Genomic DNA, 21,828 nt, shown 5'->3' with positions numbered 1-21,828 from the left:
CTTGAAGATTTACCTTCAAAATGATGTTTCTCTCAACAGGAGTAAATGTTGAGAAGTCACATCAGCGGTTTACTCAAGGTTCTGTTTCATTTTAGCCTATATTTAAGTTACTACAAAGAGTCTTCAGTGCTTTTAACACATGAGGAAGTTATAACCAAACTCATCCGGGTGGATTTGTTTTTAAGTTATACCCTCAGAAAATCTGCATGGTCAGAAAAAATCCACATTATGTTGTAAGAGAAACTAGATTTTTCCTGTGCAAAGGCCTCTAGGGACCATCTCCAAATGATGACATGTACTATCAACAATATTAGAGCTGTATCCAATTTCAGCTTAGACATCGCAGACGCCCTCAATCACCGACATTCGTTTAACACTTGCATGCACTTGCACTGGATTTGGCATGACCTTCCCTCATGGGTTTCTGTTTGCAGAGACTCCTCTGACGTTAAAACAGATGCTCAATCCCTACTAACTCTGAGGTCATAGCCCCAGTTATTCCAGATGCTTTTAAGTCTGGCATACCATATCAGAGCCTGTCCAGTAGGCACAAACACAATTGACCCCGTTCAGTTCACAAGCAAGTCTAGCAAGGTGGGTGGCTCCTAAAATGTTTAGCAGCACCTTTAATGCATTGCCCGTGATGGTCTGCAAACATTTTTCAAAATTGTTCTCTTTGAAGTCAGTGCCATTTTTTCCCCTTACAGAAATTCACACGCAAGCCTTTAAATGGCACATTATTGTGGCGGTAAAAGGATTCATAGGCCGCGCAGTGATTGAGGTAAATGGATACCCCACTGGGATGGGCTGTTGTCTTGATGAGCATTTGTAATGCATCAATTTTGAGCCATTCAGTAGAGTGGCACCCATCTATTTACTGATTGCTGTAATAGCAAGATGTGGGTATTGTTTTCAGCTGCCTTGTCGGCAGTTCACTGTACCATGTACAATAGTTCAAGCCAAGGGGGAGGGGGTGAACTGTCTTGTACAAGCTGTGTAAGTTGTCTTTTTGGTTTGTTTCTTTCCCCACTCCACCTGCATCTGGAATCACTGTCAGATGTTAGATGCTTGCATGTCTAAGAATGAAAAGTATAGGCCCACCTATAGTCAGGCCCTCAGATTTCACATAAAGGTCTCTTAAAGCCCCTTTCAGGATTTGTTTAAGCTTTGTGGTCTGAATCCCAGATGACACTAATTAGGGTACTTAACTCTTCAAAGTTTTATCTGCCTTAGATAAGCCTTGTCATAGCTGAAATGTGCATTGCCTGGTAGCGCTATGTAGTTAGGATTTATTCAAGCAGAAATCTGGGCAGATAGCAGCTTAAGCAAACCAAGAGCTGGTAATGCGATGTGAAATAGCACTCAATGGAGAGTTGGAATGCAGCAAACACTGAGAAAAGGGAAGGTTTCACACAGCGGTACCTCAAGGACCATAGCTGGGTCATGAACATTTATAGAAGATGAATGGGCCATAGACAGTGGTTTCAAGAGCTCAAGGAAGGCCATGATTCTGATGGGTAACACAGGCAAGACTTAATATGAATTGCTGAAAAGTAACACTTATCTTTGTATTTCTATGGACCTGTGCTGCTGCTGTTGTTGGGTAACTGTAGCCGTAAAATTGGGCAATCCCAGAAAGGAGAGTTGACACTCAAGCACCAGACCAGAAGACTTATGACAAGTCACAGATGATGTGGTCATCTCTGTGCTTGGCTGTGTTCTTACTGTATTGTCTCATGTGGTGGCCAAAGAATTCAATGATTTGTGGTTGATATGGAGTACCTTGCATGGTCTAGAGTTACTGACTGACTGACCTTATTTAAGCTGCTTTCAGACATGCACTGAACTCTGGAGATTCTCCACACTTTCTCTGAAGGAGGTGCATGTGTGAATGCAAATGTCAGAGTGAGGGCCTTCGGATTATCTGCCTGACCCCCTGGTTTAGTAGCCCTATTAGCAGACAGAAATAACTCATTGCATTCTGTCTCTTAGGTTCTTGTGAATGACTTCTTCCTGGTTGCTTGCCTGGAGGACTTCATTGAGAATGCCCGTCTCTTCATCTTTGAGACCTTCTGCAGGATTCACCAATGCATTAGCATCAGGTAAGTCACTTAATAAAAACCAGAATAAAGTGAAATGTAACATTTGTAAATCAGCAGTGAGTAGCAGTAGTCTCATTGGTCATGCTGCATGGGGATGATATGGCAGCTTTTGAATCCTGAGTGTAGTCTGACAGACATCCCTGAAGACTTACAGGAAGTCCTGTTTGCTATCTCTAGACGTTGTATGCATTCTGTAAGTAGGAAGTGAGAACATGGGCTTTGTGATCAGTGCAGTTTAACTCAGAGATAAGTGTTTATGGCCCGTCTGCACACAACCATGCTGACCGCACACATCTCATGGATTAAGCATTGTTACTTTTAACTGCTCCCAGGTCTCTGCAGGTTGCTCTGTGGAGATCTTTTAAGACCACCTGTCTGAGAACAATTCATGAACATTTTCCTGCCAGGAAGAGGCCAAGATTCAGACAGCACTCATAGCTCCTCTAATGCACAAGAACATTTCAGCTCCTTTTCGTGAGGGTGGTGGAGGTCAGAGGGTTCTGTAGGTCTCTATTGACTCCTGTTTCAAATTTTAGTTTAGTTACATTATAATAAAATTGACTTTGGATGCCTCCCCAAAACCAAGAAATTTAGTCAATGCTAATTATAGTGAGCATTAGCTGAGAGGGAAAAAAAAGATTATAGTAATTGTCTGCAATTAAGAGAGATTACAGGATTTGGCTGCCTCTTTACATCAGTTTTAGAGTGACAAATATAAAGGCAGAAGTATTCACCCTTCTCAGCCTTTAATTCTTTTTGTAAAGGTGAGTTTATGCTTGTTGCGCTAATCTGTGATATCAGATAATGCACATTATTTTTTTGTTTTACCTGTTCATCATGAATTTATGGTACAGATTTCACACTGCTTTCAGAAATGTATATTCATACTATGCTGCCACTCGGGCAAACACTGCAAATTTTAGGCAAGGTCTGCATTTCAAATATGGTCAATGAACATATGATGTTCAGTGGAAAGAGGGAACAAATTACTTCTGTTGACACGAAAATGATTGCATTGACTGTTACATAGAGCCGTGGAGGTCTGTAGTCAAGGTTGAACCGTGGAACATGATCAGGCCCTGTCGAAATCTCCAGTTGCAGATTGTCTGGAATTGATTAGGAGTCCTGGTTCTTTTTGGCAGACTTACTGCAATTGGATCCATTTACTTGTTAAGTACCACAAAGGTTAGTGGTAACACTGAAAGAGGAAGTTGAATGGTGATATTCCTACTTTTCACCTTCTTTCCGTGTCCCCAGCTCTGAGTGTGGAGGTTTCTAACACAGGAACACATATCTGGGACAATTTCAGGGATTTCTTCGTTTATTTCTGGCTGTGTTATGACGATGGACAGATCATGTCTAGTCTTGACAGACACCCAAATTCCATGTCATTAGCACTCTGTCCAGAAGCCCTCTGTATCGAAGCGTGTACCCAGATGAATTTGATGGCTGTATTTAATGAGGACATTTTTACAGCTGTTGGCCATGATGGTTTCACAGATATTTAGCTCGCCTTGTGCCCACAGCTTTAGACACAAGAGTACACCAGAAGTTGGCGTAATTTAGTTATTTTATGTAATAAAGGCTTATGTAAAATGTACTGGAAATGAAGATGTGATTCAGCCTAAACTGCACTTGTAATTGCACACACACTTTTTTGTAGACTTTTCAGTGTCCTGTGTGCTTCTATTTTAGCTTTGTTTCCCTCTCTTATTTACAGGATTTATTTCCCGGATTCTCTCTTGAATGTTTCAGTGACGAGACCCTGCTTTGACCTCAAATGCACACTTGTCCTTTGACATTTTGAGTAAATGCTTGAGACGTGCTCATTTGGGCATTTTCTTACCCCCTCATCACTAGATTGTATTTGTACACAACAGCTCACTGGTAGTTGGAAGGGGTGTCTTGTGTATTTGGATGTAACACTGAGGATCTTTCCACCTCACAATTGAGTCATTAAAAAGACCACACGATCATTTTGGTTTCCCCGAAAAATCAATTTTACCCCAAGCTGAAAGTGAGGTTGCTCCAAATGGCTCGGAGTCTCCCAAACGCTATCATATGTTAGTGTTTAACAAAGGATTCATTTTAGGCCAGCCATGTTAAGAAGGGGGCTACTTTTGAGAAGGATCCCCCGTCCTCCTTTCTCCTCTAAGTGCGTTAGACCCCAATCCCTGACCCCTCTCTACTAGTGTGAGGTTGGTATTGAGACCCACAGGAGTCCCCTAGCCTGAAGTCGAAAGCTCAGGAGCCAGAATGAATAAAGGGTCGAAATGAAAGTGATCCCTTCTCCCCCAAGGAAGGGGATGATGGTTATGTAAAATAAAACCAGTCATGGAGGCTGTCTGCTCGGCTGAAGGGCCAAAGGATGTCAATAGTGTAGGTTGTTTGAGTCCGACCTATTCCCCGCACTCTTCTTTTCTCTCCCTCTTTCTCCTCTTTTCTTGCCTGCAGTCAGAGGTTTAGTAGGGGTGGGCTGTAGACCTCTCTCAAAGACAATGAGATAAAGTAACCATGCTCTGATATACAAATGCCTTCCTGGGAGGAAAACATTGCCAGACTTTGTTGTATAAATTAGATTAGAGGACTTTGACTGGTGCGGTCCAAGGCCCTGGGCCTTTTGGGGTGCTCTCTCTGTTCCTGTGTTATGCCTCACAGATCACGTTTGGAGGGGTTAGAGGTTAGCTTAACTCCCCGTTGAGGAAACCAGAGCATGTTTGTTTTGATCATCATATCTGACCTGGACTTGACTGACATGTGCCCCCACTTTAGTGAATTGTCAAACAAAACACCCAGTTCCCCCATGCAAGGCAATCACTTAATCACATGGGTAAAATCAAAACAAAAAACAAATTTCATACGAATTTGCCGATTGCTTGATGAAATAAGTGAAGGGCTTTTCTGAGTATGAAGTAGTGCAGCTCAGAACAGGCAGTGATGGTTGTTTTTTCCATTACTAAATAATTACCTCTGTGTAGCAAACGGTTATTCACGATGTCACTTCAACTTTGTTAATATTTGATGCAGGAGTCTGGGTCGTGTTTTATATCATTATTTCGGAAGGAGTTTGTTAGGCCAAATAGCCAAATCATCAAGTGTTTTTCATTAGTCGATATGAGATGCAACTGCCAGCAATCTGAGATGAATAAATGATTCTGATTTTAAGCTGGACCTTCATGTAAGAAAAGTTGTAAGCCATGGGATATCACCAAAATCAAACGATTTCTGTCATTCACTGATCTGGAGAAGATTATTCACACATTTATCTCATCCCTGTACGTCTCTCCCCAAATTCTCTTTGTTCCTTGCACCCCATCCAAAATTCTGCAGCTTTACTTCTAACTGGTTCCAAAAAAATGTCACCACAATATTCCCATTTTAACCTGACTTCTCTGTCTTTAAGAAATTATATTAAAATGCTTTTTATAACTTAAATTCTCAGTCTGGTTTGATTCCTTAAGGCTGCTCTCCACCATGACCTAATGTTCTACTTGAGATCCTCCGAAAAACGCAGTCCCAAAGTCTTGACTAGAAACTGTCCATTTGATGTTCGAGCCCCCCAGTTCAAATCACCGCTTAGAAAACACATGTGTAAGGCTGCTTTTAATTCTTGAGGATGCCGCTTTTCATCATCAATTATTGTAAAAAGAAAATGGTATCTGAAGTTTTTAATTTTGAGGGTTTCCTTGATATATTTGCCACTTTGTCTCTTTTCCTCCTTGTCTTTTGCTGCTTTGTTCACTATTTGTGTTTGTGCAGCAATTTGTAACTGTTTTATAATAGTGCTCAACAAATAAAGGTTTATTATCATTGGTAACAATGCACCACTTGCTCGTGCAACATTTAGGGCTGCAAACTAAAATCCTCAATGTTAAAAGTGTCACTCTGTGATTGCTGACATGTGTTCTCCATCACAGGCCAAACTTGCGTCATTAGACAGCTGACGCTTTTCCAAAGTTGTTAGGTTCCCAATAATGATCCATTCGGGCAATTTTGTTGTCATGCATAATTTTGTCCAGGTTTTTGACGACCTGAAGTATAATCAGATGTCCACCACAGCTAGTGTTACTAGTTTTGTGATGTGAGTGACAGGTTGGTTAGTCTCTCGTTACCGTTTTTCCTCGTCTTTGCTGCAGCAATCCACATGAATAAGCTCCAAACTGCTGTTTTTCTAACTCGTTATCCACCTCCTCCGTCACTTCACTGTGGTGAAAGTGTTGAGAGAGATGCACTGTCAGTTGGAGACTAAACCCTATGTTGCTCATTATGCTGAGGTAATGCTCTTTATTTGTTGTTTATGCTTTTAATGCCCCAACCAGACACTGACATCATTTCACTTCCCCTCTTTATGTGGTTTTGCCACCATTTGACCACGTGCTTATTTTTTCAGTTCTAGCCTTGAGGTAAGACAGACATTATCACAAATCCCAAGCAAGATTACTTTTCACCAAAAGAATGTCTTAAATAAGTCAAGAGCGATGGTTGAAATCAGTAATGGTGGTGGGATCTGTTCACAGAGCCGTTTCTTGAGAAGTGGGGTGGTCCATGCAGATTCAAGCTTACTCACAAAGTGTGATTAATGGACCAGGAAGTGATAATTAGTCAAGCAAATTTTTTCAATAGGTTTTTATTATCCTTTTATTCTGTGCATACGAACATATGCCATACACAATGAATGACAAATTTGTACCTATAGTGTTTGTGTTTGGTTTTTCAGGGGTGGCAGTGGTTGGTGTCTTGCTTTTGGGGAAGTGGTGCTGTAGTAATCGTCAGCAGTGCACAGAGAGGTTGGGGATATTTATTGGGGCCCTTATATGAAATGTGGTAGGCGTGGAGGGTGGTGGGGGTCAGACAGGAGGGGGGGGGCAGGAAATGTGAGGGGGGAGTATAGATGGGGGGATATCGAGGGGGTCGAGTTATTTTGAAAGCCACAGGGGAAGCCAGCTGCACTGGGTAAAGCTTTGGATCAAAGAATGCCAGCCACCCGCATACATCCCCTCCCTGCCCTGTGACACATCCATGTCTCGCTGTATCAAAGAGCAGCCCAGTCTCCAACCTGGCTTTTATTTTGAGGGACAGTTGCTGGTTGGACCGGCGTGTCATGACAAACTTAAGTGGCCAGGCTGGGAGAGAGCGTGTCCTGGACATAAGAACAAAAAATAAAAGGTTAAGTGACCACAGAAGCCCACAACATGGGGCAGAGCTGGCACTTCTAATGGAGTTATTCATATGAGTCTGTAAATCAAACTCTCATTAGCAGAGGACCATTAGAAGTGTTTGGGAGTGTGCTTCATATTACACACCTTTTGCCTGGAGGGCAATATGTTTGCCATTTATTAACACTGTCAAATGAAAATAGTGACTAGTCCTTTGGCTGCTAATGTTAAACATCCATCATAATGTGGTGTTAACTTGGTGCTATTACATATTTTACAAAGACTGTTTATCACTTCCAGACTGCAGCCCACTTTAAGTAAAGTTTGCCACAGCCTAATCTTTTCCAGGACTCAACAACTGAATGTGTAGGATTGGACAAAATAAAGTAAAAAACAACTAACCAAATGTTTTGTCTCACACCAATATACCTTACTCATTTTTTTTTTTTCAGATTAAGCAGCTCTGTGGGGCTGTACTTCAGCAAAGCAGTGCTTTGAGCTAATGTTAATATCAGTGTGCTGAAATGCTCAGTGTTTGCCTGGTGTAATGGCTTGTTTAGCCAGTAAATATGCTAATGTTTGCTTACTAAACAATAAAACTGCTTTCAGACATGCACTGAACTCTGGATAATCCGCTCTATGTGAGAACCCAAAAGTCAGTTGCTGGCGACATTTTCTGAGTTTTGGCTGCCTGCCCCCAAATAAAAACTCTTTAGAATGTCTGAGTGAGCCCATGTGAGAATACAGCAGGACATTATCAGGAGGATTCTCAGCAAGTGTGTGGGCACCTTGATGATGTTTTTAACAGGCGACAGGTGAAAAATAGGTGTTGTGCAGGTAGAAGACCATATTCGAGAGGTTATGGTGATAAGAGCTGATGCTGGTGTCAAAGTGCTATATCAGAATTGTTATATTTCATCCTGCCTGGTGGTGTCAGTGGTAAACTGCAGAGTTGATAAACCAACATTGCCATCCATAAATTAAGACCATGTTAGTTTTCATGCACTGACAAATACCAGAGTTTTTTTTTTTAATTACGAATACCTCAAAACATAACGAGAGTCACAAATTATATGAGCTTCTCTACAGAAATATTACTCCTATGGCACTAGTGACCTCATGACCGTTGGATGCATCCTTGGGAATTCCAATTCAGTTTCAGGACAATCTGAGCACACCACTGTGACGGACCCCACTACCCTGTTGCCTTGTACCCAGACCCAGGTTCAAGCCCCATGTCTCTTTGTTTCCTCAACAGCATGCTGGCAGACAAACTGAACATGACACCTGAGGAAGCTGAGAGATGGATTGTGAACCTTATCCGCAACGCCAGGCTGGATGCCAAGATCGACTCCAAACTGGTGAGACCTTCTGTCTTCTTCCTAAATCTATCAGCTCAGTGCAGACCTAATGAATCAAAGCTTTTTAAACAGATCTTTGTAATTTGGTGATGGTCGTCATTGTGGCCTTCCAGAAGCTCCTACTGTGCATCTTGTGGAGGATAAAGAGGAATTATGTGTGTCTTGATTCTTGTAATTGAAGGGTAAACATGGCTGTAAGCACGTCGCCACAACAATATCTCTCCCTTGTTAGGACCCTTTTGTGAGGCTCCATGTTGAACCTACGTGTTTTGGCATACACATCACAACAGTTCTCTGTAATCAGCAAATCATAGCCCAGTCCCTCAGAATGACATGGAATTATGTGGATGTGCCTACAGTAGATCTGACTGGGACCATATGCAAACTCTGGTGGATGTTTGTAGGGTGGTGTGTCTGCGAGACCAAATTTAATTGGCTTATCGGTGTTAATGTTAATCCGCTGTCCATATTTCCAGGGTCACGTGGTCATGGGGAACAACGCCATATCCCCATACCAGCAGGTGATTGAGAAGACCAAGAGCCTCTCATTCCGTAGCCAAATGTTGGCCATGAACATTGAGAAAAAGCAAGCCCACAGCGCCAGGAACGAGGTGAGTCAAGACACATACTGTATATCTAAAATGCACACAACCCGCCGCTCCCAGCTGAAGCTAGTCATCCCTCCCCTTACCGATCAGATTGTGAGAAGGTCAACGTGAACCCGGGGCAGTTCAAAGCATCTCAAATGATCAGCTCAGAAGAACAAGGCTAAAGAATGTTGATGAACAACCATCAACAAAAGCTCTCTTTACACGAAATAAGCCAGTAAGAGCAAGTTTAACAGAGCTGAGGCTTTCATCCCTCCATTGCTCTTCAAAGGCCTAATGACAAGGTAGATTCCAAACAACCATAAAACGAGGCCTGAGCTCAGTGACTCAGCTCAGCAACTTAAATAAGGTGGACCCTCACACTGGCTTTTGGTGAACATTACTCAAACCCCGGAGTTCCCTGCACTTACGACCTGTTGCAGATGTCTGGCTCAGGGTCCAGTCATCCCATTTAAGTGTGTTTTTGATGTTGACTCTGTGCGTTTTTAGTGGTATGTAGACGGCTCAAGTACTACAACTACACAGAATGTCATAATCGCACGCATTCTGTGAACAGGAGCTGCGAGCGGTTGCTTCACTCAACTCTGCAGTCGGTGAAGACACGCAGCGTCTGTCAGGGCAGATTGATGGGTTGGTTTGCTCGCCCAACACCTGACTGCACCAAGGCCACAGAGTTACAACAGACATGTTAAATATTCACTTTTTAACTGTGCAGCTCTTTAGTGGCTGTGTTTTGATGTGCTCAATTACCCTCCTGCCTATTGTTTGAATATCTGCAGGAGTGCTGCCATAACCCTGTCCTGTAAAAAAAAAAAAAAAGGCAAAGGCCCCCCTCATTTAGGAGTTTTTGTAATTAGACAAAAAGAGGCTGCAAACAACTCGCAGAGCACCACTACATCCTGCTGTCCTCAAGGCTACAAATCACTTACATATAGAGAACATTAACTGCCTACCATCTGGGCCGGCTGCTTAGGGTCCCTGTCAGCTCTCACAGCCACCCAGCGCTCACCAACAGAACACACACATTACACACTCCCGACAAGGAAAACATCAGTATTTAACTGCTTGCACATGTATGTTACTTTTTCACATTTCCCACAATCAACAACAAAAAGTTTGGATTTGTTTCCATGATCCACAAATGGTCTAACTTAACTTTCTCTCCATGCTCTTCTTCCAGACACCAAATTGGGCAGGTCAGGAAACTGGATTTTAGCGGCGCAACGGAGACGGATCCATCCTGCTCTTTGTTTTACTTCTTTTCTTTTTCCACACTTGTCTCTCAAGGAGCACAGTACTGTTTTGCACTTGGTACAAGTCATCAGCAGTTCAATAAAAGTGACCAACAAAACCATTTTCACCCATGATTGCCTTATTTCTGGACATTACAAATGGCGGTTGAGGTTTGAGTGGTCAGACTTTTTTCTATCAGTAATACTTGATGAAGTTTTAATGTGCGCATTGAGTCACTGAGTGGGACAGTTAAGACTGCTGTGTGTGATGCGGCTCATGTGTGTGCTGTAATGATGAATGGCTGTTTAGTCTGTTGGTTTTATGGTGTTTTAGTGGTTCGCTTCACCGTGGCAGGCAGAGTCTCGCTGAGTGGGGATGTCAGACGAAGGGGGCACACAGAGGTGATGTAGAGTTACCAGTGGTCACACTCTCTGCCAGTCATCCTGCCCATCTGAGGACATGAGGGAGCCATAAAGAACCATTAGCCAGACGGACACAATCTTTTTAATGTCCCACCCCACCCCCGCTTTTCTCTGCCTTCGACCTTCTCATAACTCAGTCCTCTGACTCGCCCTCCCTCCCTCCTCCATCACAGTTGCTCACAAACAGGCCTTCATTCCTTTACGTCTTTCATTTACCTCTACTCACTTGTAATTTAACCGTTTTTAAGGGTTTTCATGTCGAAAATCCACCTGCCTTATTAGACTAAATCAGAAGTGCAAAGGGTGTCTCATCACTCGAATGTGAGCTTGACTCTACAAACATTCTGCTTAACTGAAGCATGAACAAGCGAGACAGACTGATGATAGACATTTTCCTTCTCTTAAAGTTCCCATATTTTGGCCATTTACAGGTTCATAATTTTAATTTGGTCGTCTAGGTTTACATGGCGTAATGTTCGTCTCAAGCGCTCCATTTTAGCTCTTGGCCCGCCTCCTAAAAAGCCCAGTCTGCGCTGATTGGTCAGCTGGCACACTGTTGTGGTGACTGGTCAACCACTTAGAGATAAACGCTTTATGGAAAACAAGCCAGGAACGCAAGCGAGGCGTTCAGGCTCTTCAGGGGCAGTGATTTAGGTGGGACAGACAGACTGGCCTCTGTAACCCAGCAAAACTTTTTATAAAAAGTCTTTATTGATCAAATGAAAAGGGAACAACCCCCAAAAAAGTGTAACACAGGTATTTTAATTTCCTCCGTAATATGTCAGTCCTGTACCATGAAGTTAAGATAAGAAAATGTGCTTTTTTTATAGTGGCATGTTTTTTCTTTTTCAGTGTATCTTTAAATAACCATAGTTTTTATAAAGTCAGTGTGACCAGAGAAAAGAACTTTAGACTTCTCGGTACAGTTAAACATGCAGATGAATTACATGAGTATTCAGGATGCATACACTCAGAAGCTGAACCTTCAGCATGACTGTAGGACACGTGTCTGAGTGTTTGAGCTCATTACCTCCACTAAAGAGGTTATGTTTTCACCCCTGTCCTTTTGTTTGTAGGCTGGTTTGTCTGTTTGGAAGCAAGATTACACAAAACAAGAACCCATTACCTTCGAGCAGGGACATTGATCAGTGGACAGATCCAGGATATTTTTTTGTTAAACTTGACAAGATGGGGCGTTTTTCAATATTTCCACTGTTTTCCCAGACAATAATTAATGATGAAAGAAAACAGGCATATATAGGGAACTAATATCCATGAGTGTGTGTCACTTAGTGCAGCTTGATTGAATTTAAGGAGCCTTGTATGAGCGCTAGAGTGCCATCCTGGCTTAGTGTGTTCTTTGAAATAAGAAAAGAAGGGAAGTCTGACCTTTGAGGCTCCTGAAAACCTTGTGTCAGAAGTTAAACTTTTCTTAAACATTTGATTTCCAAGGCAATAAAAAGAAAAACACATCCAGTGGTAATAGAGTAAAACAGTCAAAAGCTCAGCTAATCCTCCTGCTCGATCGGAAGACAACCCCTGTTAAATCCAGATACTGGTAAATCCTGATTTGTATTTCAGCACTGTATCAGGAATTACCTGATACTTACCTGAAAATACATATCACATGACATCACATACACTGGACATGTGCAAGCCAGTGAAAATGGAGAGCCGGCTGCTTAGTTGCAAAAACCACCAGACAAGAAACTGCAATTTTTAAAAAGTAAGATGAGGGATTTATTTTCTTGGACTGACGATGACGTGGAACTCTTACTAAGGAAACGTTAGCAAGGCCGTGCACCCACTGCAAGAAGACGAGTCGCAACTGATGCAACCCCAGAAAGGAAGAGAATATGGGTGTATACATCAATGTCTCCAAAAGTGTTTCTGGAGTATGGGCCGACATGAACTCTAGTGTGGACGCAGACGTTAGTGATGTGATTTAAAACACATTAGTGTGCACGTAGCTGAAGTCCAAATGAGCCCCACCCCATCAAAACAGCGAGAAGGGCACAGACACAAAGAAATATGAAAATCTCTCAGGTGCAACAACCAGAACTGTTCTAGTTGTGGGAGTACATTTTGTGTTCCACCTCAGACCCTATGACTTATTTAAGAAGCTGGTTTGAGAAGAAATACTTTCGAGGCCTGTTAAAAACATATAGGCTACCTTTAATTTCACCTGCTCACATCTTCATGTCACGTTACAGTAATTTTATGATTTCTCTTGATGCACTTTGAAAACCAGGAATCCATTTCTCTGTGAGTCCAACGTTTCTCAAGTTGCATTTTAAGACTTGGAGAGTTGAAACGATATATAGACTGAAACACGTTACAATGAATTGTTAGTAGAAGTTCAAAGTTCAATCTTGACCCTTGGAACACATTTCCCTTGAATGTGCAAAGTGTTGAATGATCTTCACTGACAGTTGGATTTATACCTACTTCTCATGGAGCTGTATAAATTTCCCATTTCTTTCCCAACTCAAGCTCCACAGCGGCTCCCAACTGCACCTTGAGATGAGGGTTTTGTCAACTTGACTTATGGTGACTATAAAATTGTGTTTGTACATGTGGCCCGTAACGTTTTCAGCTTTGTTTGTGAATGTCGTGTTAGATTAATTTCCTGCCTCTTTCCATTTGGAGCCACAAACACGGAAAGTTTGCTAAGTATAACCTGAACTTTCTGGAGCTTGCCTCGCTCTCATCCTGTCCTTGACATTTTGGAGATTCTGACTTTTAAATGACCAGTCTGGCCTGGATCTTTTATTATTATTATTATTATTATTATTATTATTATTATCATCATCATCATTATTATTATATTTATTTTGCTCATAGTAAAGTGTGACAGCAGCCCATGCTGAAGACCGTCCGGTCTGTAGCTGATGTACTCAGTGTATAGCAGCTCCCCTCATTGCTGTTATGGCACTGAGGGCTCCAGGCCAGACCATCTGAATGCTGACGTCACCTCCGAACCCCACCTCCACCCTCCTCTTTTCTGTGCACTGCAACGGTGAGGAGAAAAGGGAGGGAGAAAATAAAGTGATTGGTTTACCGGGCCCCCTTCTCCATGACACATCATGAACATAAAAGTGCCTGAGGCCTAAATTATCACGTTCACCTTAACCGTGCACTTTTCAGATGTTGGTTTAGAGAGGAATCCAAACCAGCGGCACTGCCTGCGGCTAACAGCCCTCCTGACCACAATCCCTGTCACTGCTCTCATGGACAAATAAATAAACAAAGGCAGGACAAAGGTCACTATAAGTTTTGTCAAGGAAACAACCATGATTCCTCCTTTTTTTTTCTTTTTAACTACATTAGCTTCCCCCCACATATATATTTTAAAATCAGTTCCAGTGATGAAATGGAAACTTTGGTTGTGTGTGTGTGTTTTATTGGACGTGTGTGTTTTACTGTCTTGAGGGTAGAAATCTCCTTTTCACTGGTTTCTTTGGTATTTAAAGTATAAAACCAGCATCTAAACTTTTGCCGTTCTAACATGGGAGGTCTGAGTGATCTGAGGGCAGCCAGGCTTAAGGTAAAAATAGGTGGATTTTGTTTTACAGAGGAAACATTTAAAATCTCTAGAATAATGCACATTATATATATTGTTTTTCTTTGCTTTGCTTTTATAAAGGACTTTGAATTATAGACCTGTTACTGCTTTGTAATTTCACTGACATGCACTAAACAGCTCTCACATGAAAATAATTTCCTGAAATAAATAAAAGATTAAGTGCCACACCTAGTGGCTGAAGGGGGTAGAGCATTCACAGCGTGTAATCAGGCTGTGGAGCAGCGGCTGAAGGTGACAAAGTGATGTGGCCTCCTGTGCTGTTGATTGGCCTGCGCATGAACTTATAGAACTGGTTTTGGTCTGGCACCACTTGTCACTAACATCCCTGACACCTCTCGGCCCTTCTGACTTTTAAAAAGAAATACCATTATGTGTGATCATTGTCTGCGCTGCTCTGCAGAGCTGACGCGCAGCCAGCGTTTGAATGTCACAGAAGAGGTGGACGGCTGCCAGCCTGCGCCTCGTTTGTTTGCCCAACGAGTTAGTGACTGTTTGTGACCGAAACACGGAGCTCCTGCCTGGGCATGACCGCCTCACACGTCCCCGCAGATGAGGTCGCATGGGTCAGTGTGAAAGAGCCGGTGCCTGGAGGAGAAAAGAGAAACGGATATAATTGAGTGATTTCTTCATGTTCCACAACTACAGCCTCTCCAACGATTATTATTGATTTCAAAGCAGGAGGAGAGAAGAAGGGGGGGGGGGGGGGAATCAAAGAGGCGTGACGGGATGGTTGACTTGCGGGCCCACCTCATTACGCACATTATGCAGATAATTGCTTTTTTGGCTAACCTCTAATTATTCAATAGGGCTATCGTCAGTGGAATAAAACCGAGCCTAGATAGTGACTAGATTGACTGTGCAGCCATCTGCTCGGTTTGCTTCTGGTTTACAATGGAGGGAGGTCTCTGAACTTTGATTCCAAACTTCTAATATATCACAGCATCCATAAGAAATACGCAGAGTAGGCTCATGGCGCTTGGGGTTGTTCATTTTGGACCTGCGTTGGAATATTAAAGGAATATTCTGGATGTTGATGTCACCACAACAGAAGCTGCAATCACTTAGAATACATCAACTTTACTTTCCTTGAAGGAGTTTTTTCCCCCAGCTTTTCCCGCTCACTAGGACCCAGAGGCAACCTCGCACCGGTGTGGGTGAGTGCGCGGGGGTGGGTGAGAGAGGGGGAGAGACTAATACGCGAAATGTCATCTTCAACATCTTAAATAAGGAGGAAAAACACAAAACCGGAGATGTCCACACGTGACGGCGGCACGGCGCTATATGAGGAAAAAGGCAGCAAGCATCAGGACCAGTCGGGAGTCGGTCGCCGCGCAACCTCAGCAGCGCGCAACACGCAGAGTCGCTCACTCTCCGCCGGCGCTTTTCCGCTTTAAAAAGAAAAGCAAACACATGTGAGTTTTTGTTTCTGCCGTTTCATTCGCTGCACGGGACGAACCTTGAGTGAGGAAACGCAGGTATAAACGGAATCTAAAGCTTTTTTTTTGCAGAGAGGAGGAAAGGAAATCCCCCCTTCACTGCAGCTAACACCTTTTTTTTTCCTCCTCCTCGACCTCTTGAGCTCTCGTGGGGGACACAAGTTTCTCACACAAAAAGGGATGCTGCATGTTCCCGAGCCACACTTGCACTCAGAGGGGACCTAAAGTGGACCGGAGCGGGATTACACACTTCATCTGATGCAAGGTATATAGGCTGCTACAGCAACACGTTATCTCTCACGGAGCGTTTTTGGCGACAATTACGCACGGCTCTTTTCTTTCGGAGGGGGCGTTTGAGCAGTGCGCATTGCCTTTGCTTGTGTGATTGTAACACATTAACACAGAAGATCTTTTTTTCTTCTCCCTCTAACCCCCCACCCCCCACCCCCTGTCACCTTTACGCATCAGTATTTCGGAAGGTGTTGATCTCGTTACGCTGTTATCACAGTAACCTCCTTTGTCATTCTCCCCGCAGCGCAGCAACACAGACACTTTTGATTGACTGGAGGAATCAGCCGCGCTCCGTAAAATGGTCCCAAGCGGCGACGTGATACCATGTCGCATCTCGTCTGATGTTTGACACACTTGTGGAGAAAACTTAAGAAACTGTGGGAGGACGTTGCAAAAGTCACAGAGAATTCACCCCGAGCCTCGCAGGCACCTTTTTGCTGGAGTCCGGACAAACAGATCGCCGTCCAGATGCAGTTTCGACTCTTCTCCTTTGCCCTGATCGTATTGAACTGTATGGAGTACAGCAACTGTCAGGCGCCGTCGAACCGCTGGAGGAGAAACAAAAGAGGTAACGCAGGTCTTACAGCTGCATCCAGGCAGTGACTTTACACACATGGGTACAGAGTTTGTTTGGGTCACGGGAGGCAACGGCACAGTCCTAATGTCGCCAGTTTCTGTGTGTGTATGTATACATCCTCCGTATTCTCACAGAGTGTGCGTAAAAAGTAAGAGAAAACTGCATCACACATTGATAACTGTCAATGTTTGATTTTGGAATCGCACAGGTGAGAGTATACCGACACTGCCTGCAATTTGGGATCATTCCAGAAAAGTTTACGCTGAAATTAAATTTGAAAACCAAGCGGCAATTTCATTTTCCAGCATCTGGTGTAATTTATTAACCTCTGGAAGGAATATTTTCCACAGTATGAAACGACTTCGTAGCCGGTAGCTAGTGCGTAAAATGTGCGTAAAAAATGTCCAAGCGCTTGGCTACGTCCAAAATTAATATTAAAACAGTGGACTGGCTGATCGTTTTTAAAACACGTTGTCAGACGTGCTGTTAACGCCACTTCCCGATGTAAGAAAGGCGCGCACACTGTTATTTACACGTGAAACTGCGAAACTGCATAAGCCGCTGCTCTCTATCTATAGAGAGCAGCGGCTTATGGAGGGGAGGGGGTAGTGTTGTAGGAGTTTTTTCATGAATAGACACGGAATCCCATGGCCCCTGACTTATATGAATTGCACATCTCCACTCCAGCCCCTTAAGCTGGTTTTAATTGATCTCATAACCACTTTGAACAGTTGGTAGGAAACCCGCATAACAATCGCTCAGCGGAGGCGCAGGGGCTTGAGGAGGAGATCAGCCCCTTTGTAAATACTACCCCATACTCTGAATGAATGAGGAGACAGTGGGATTAGGAAAAGTGGCCCCCGGCGAGCCCTCCTCAGACCTGTGACATAACACATTCGCTATAAGTTCCTCAGGGTGACCATCAGAGGAGAATGCATGGAGGAGACCTTTACGCAGCACCATTACTATACGCGCAGTGTCAAGTACAGTGTAAAAACTCATTGTTAGTCAGGGGAGAGATGGGGGGTGGGGTGTCTTGTAAATTTTAAGGCAATCACAGATTTAATCATATGCGCTGCGTGCCAAGGGGGGAACCTCCACACTCTGCAAGCCCTCCACTGCCCATCTGCAAATAATCAGGCGATCACTGCGGGGCACTGGCACACACACGTTTCTCAGCTCCTCCGTGTGTTTCTCTCCTCGTGCATCTTAAGAAAGTGTTTGTGCGAGATGGAATGCAGTTCTCTTGGTATGACCAATCCTTAATTAGATGGTATTTTGGATGGTCAAGCGGCAAATCACAGTTTTCTTCATTTTGTCTTCAGGGGTCTGTTTATCTATATAGTGTGTGCATGTCTGTGTGTGAGAGAGAGAAAGGGATAGAGAGAGAGAGAGGGAGAGAGAGGAGGAGGGGAGGGGTGTAACCAGTGGAGCTGAGATCAAAAGGTTAACTTACACATTTGACCTCAAGATCAGCTTTAGGCTGAGCACGATAAACTACACATTGTGACAGCCAGAACTCTCGGTGCGGATGTTACACTTGTCAAACTAATCCAATGCAAATATGTACAGGTTTTTGCCTTACAGTAATACAATAATGTGTGTGTGTGTGTGTGTGTGTGTGTGTGTGTGTGTGTGTGTTACGAGGGGAACTGCACTTTGGGCCAAAAGTGCCATTCTAGCAAGCAGTGGCAGCCGGCCAAGTTTTCGGTATTTGCTTCCTTCCTTTATTTATCACGGTTATATTGAAAGAAGCATGTGCAAGAGATCATTGTCCAATAGGTCCAGCTATGCTTGGATATTTTTCTAGTCCTCAAGGTTCCTGTGACAGCTTCATATACAGCCTGTCTGGCATGCATGGGGAGCTATCCGAACCGTTCAGGAGTGTTGAGACCCAGACACGTTCGAAACTGGATTTGGCCACACTCTGCTCCCCAGGCGTAACTATTTTATGCTTAACAAAACACATCCTGCATAATTTAACAAATGTGTTATTTTTACATGCACGAAAAAAAAAGGAGTTGTGTTGTTGATATACTGTGCGTACGCAGCCACATGACAGAGTGAGGTGCGAGGGATGGAGCTGTCATTAAAATTAAGGGGATGTCAAGGAGAGAAACAGCCATTGCGTATGACTGGAGTCGCTGAAATGAACGAGCACAGTCAAGATTGGGATCTTTGTGTGGTTTCTGGTCTGATCTTGTCTTGCTCACACACTGGCATGACCCGGCCTCCTGTTTGGCTGCGGTAATTGTACATACGTATTTTATTCATGTAAAACAGATGAGAAAACATATTAAATTTACACCTCCTTACCCCCTATCCTGCCCACTAGAAACAGGGAAACGATGCCAATGAGCCCTGCTATGATATCATAGCTAGACACAAGGGTATTACATTTCATTTTTATTCTCTGGCTAATGATGCCACCTGCTGACTACATAAAATCAGGCTGGAGTAGCAGCGCTGCCTGAAGGAACAGAGCCACACAGCGGGCCCTGAGACGTTTAAACAGCTAATGAATAGGTAGTAGCAGTCAAGACTGGTGAAGAGTTGCCATGTGATACTGTTAACCCTTCCTCATCTACCCAGAAATCCCCAAATTTGATTTCCCAGCAGCATGCTTCACATCATATTCAAATGTGTGATCTGTTATTCAACTCCATTCTCAGGACAAAAGTGATTAGTTGACAGCAGTGCAGGGTGGAGGGTGGAGGGAGTGAGGTCAGAAATGCATGATGTATTGTACCGATGATGACGTTTGATGCGATACATAGAAAATATAATCATCATTTGTGCCCGTCTTTCAACAAAGAATCATGTTGCATGTGTGTGAATTGACTTTGTGGTTTCAGTTTGTCGATAATATGGCTACAAAAAGAAGATGATATTGAATAATTGTTAAGTCAAATGCAGGTTTTGGCTGCATAAATTTAAATAAATTAAAGCCTCTTTGGACACAGATAGGTGACTTTAAACACAGCGACTTCTCTTTTCTAAGTCCTGTAAATCAGGCCTCTGTGCTGAAAGCTCATACAAAGTCCCAGGTTTGTGGGTGTAAGTGTTAATGTTGGAACCCGGCACTTCGGTGCAATATAATATGTTGATTAAGTGCCTGACGGGAGGAGAGGGAGCGCTCCAAGAGGCTGCTTTTCAAACCCGCCCTGCCACTCTAGCCTTTGGAAAAATTGAAGAAAGCTCTTAAGATGGCACGGCTGCTAACAAGCTTCTCTCATTACTCTAATCCAGGTGATGTTACCTCCTGCACCTCCCACTTTCTTATTCCACTAAACTCAAAACTGTTGATTTTATGCACTGCTCCAGAATCTGAACCTCACAGACGTCTTTTCCTCTCCTCTCCTCTCATGTCCCCTCCTCTTATGTCCTCTCCTCTCCGCAACCTCGGAGGTATGGTGCTAGTTGGTTGAGGAGGGGTGGGGGCTTTTTCGGGGAGGAGGACGGCATATTTAAGCAGATCAGCTGGAAACGGCTGAATGTGAACAGCATCACCTGAGAGGGATTACAGCGAGCCGAGTCTTGACCTGAGCCCATAGCTCTGGCGTCAAGGAACAGAGCTTTGTCTTTTCTCTCCCAGGCCCCATCAGCCAAGCCTCGATAAGCGTAAATCTGTGTGTGCGTGTCCGTGTGTGAGAGAGAGAGAGAGAGAGAAGAAGAGTAAAGCGACCTACAATAACACCCTACAGGTGCATGTTTCTGATGCTCTAATCAAGACATCATGTCAAGAACAATGCATACACCCCTTCCAGCTTCACCCACCCCAGCTCCACAGCCAATCACATCCAGGGTCCGTCCCGGGGATTATCATGGTCATTACGCACAATGATTCACTTATGTGCTGTATTGATAAATCACATTAGTCTGACCCAGCCTTCAAACTCCATTCGAAAGACTAGCTCCTTGTTTGACCTACTAACCCATGCATGTCGATCCTGGCCCGTAGCGCAGCTCCTGCCCCGAGTCACAGCGGTATCAGATGAAGCCGGTGAAAGGCTCCTCAGTGCGCTCATGCCATGCTACACTGCCGAAAACCCCAGCAGAGGAAAAAACATGCAGTGGCATGAACTTTCTACCGGGGGGAGAAAGACACAGGGAGAGATTCTTTCGAGGAACCACGTGACAGTGGGGGGACGATCCGTTTCACTTTTTCTTTGTTTTCCATTTCAGTTATAAAAAGAATCAGTCTTTTAATTATCCTAGAAGTAATAACCTTTAGAATTTTAGTTGATAAATGATCCTTTATCTCACTTTCCTGCAGTAGGTTTGTGAATGGAGCGAGACAGGGAGGTGGGAGACGGGATTCATACTCATCTGTCAACTCTTTGGGTGTTTCACATGGATGAGAACGCTTGTTCTGTAACACTTCTGCACACTTCCATCCATCACATCACAGGGGAAAAAACCATTCACTGTGCACAGATCTGCTCTCTCCTTTTCCTCTTTCTTTCAAGCGCAAATGCACAAGGGGATCTTCTCCTCCACCCTCAATCACTGTCATCAGAGGATCCTTTATCCTGGAAAAGCCAAACGCCAAACACATGTTTTTATTTCGGGCTACATTTTACCACACTATAAATGCTGTGTTTTTTCGGAAATGTGAAATAAAACAAACTTATTTTTATAAAATCTTGTAACATGCTGCATATTTTCAAATTCCTCGTAGTGATTGGAAACTCACCAGCAGCAGACAAAAAAGGTAGTGTCCCTCCAGAGCGGCCGAGGGTGATTTTGTAACCCTCACCTATGCCTGTTTCCCTCAGTTGCACACTCCCCTGCAGCAATTACACCTTAATACGTTTCCTTATAAAGCTACTAAATATGACCAGCCAATTTGGTCCGATGCTCTCAAGTTTATTGGGCCGTAAAAAGTCTAATGTGGGAATCATTTCTAAGTGCCACACATAAAACAACAACACAAAAGGAACATTTTTTGAAAAAATGACTCATGCAAGGGCTTCATAGGTAGGAGAGCTGCCCAGAGCCGGAGATGGAGCCCCTCAGGCGTGTACACTGAAACGCACTTCCAGACGTACCTCTC

The 21,828-nt window shown here is 43.6% G+C and overlaps 2 protein-coding genes across 2 annotated transcripts in view; both read left to right on the top strand.

The window, feature by feature from the left end:
• eif3ea (eukaryotic translation initiation factor 3, subunit E, a) overlaps window positions 1-10,581 on the top strand; it is a 31,716-nt gene extending 21,135 nt beyond the window's left edge. The window contains exons 10-13 of the mRNA XM_020091458.2: window positions 1,993-2,102; window positions 8,517-8,619; window positions 9,096-9,230; window positions 10,408-10,581. Coding sequence (XP_019947017.1) covers window positions 1,993-2,102; window positions 8,517-8,619; window positions 9,096-9,230; window positions 10,408-10,443 — 384 coding nt within the window. The 3' untranslated portion in view covers window positions 10,444-10,581. The remainder of the gene's footprint in view (window positions 1-1,992; window positions 2,103-8,516; window positions 8,620-9,095; window positions 9,231-10,407) is intronic.
• A 5,070-nt stretch (window positions 10,582-15,651) lies between these two features.
• The window catches only part of rspo2 (R-spondin 2), a 56,091-nt gene continuing 49,914 nt past the window's right edge, over window positions 15,652-21,828 (top strand). The window contains exons 1-2 of the mRNA XM_069537668.1: window positions 15,652-16,169; window positions 16,440-16,763. Coding sequence (XP_069393769.1) covers window positions 16,664-16,763 — 100 coding nt within the window. The 5' untranslated portion in view covers window positions 15,652-16,169; window positions 16,440-16,663. The remainder of the gene's footprint in view (window positions 16,170-16,439; window positions 16,764-21,828) is intronic.

Source organism: Paralichthys olivaceus, chromosome 13 (genome assembly GCF_024713975.1).
Source record: "Paralichthys olivaceus isolate ysfri-2021 chromosome 13, ASM2471397v2, whole genome shotgun sequence".
Classification (NCBI taxonomy): domain Eukaryota; kingdom Metazoa; phylum Chordata; class Actinopteri; order Pleuronectiformes; family Paralichthyidae; genus Paralichthys; species Paralichthys olivaceus.
Note: the sequence above shows the minus strand (reverse complement) of the source record. Positions and strands in the feature narration are given on the sequence as shown.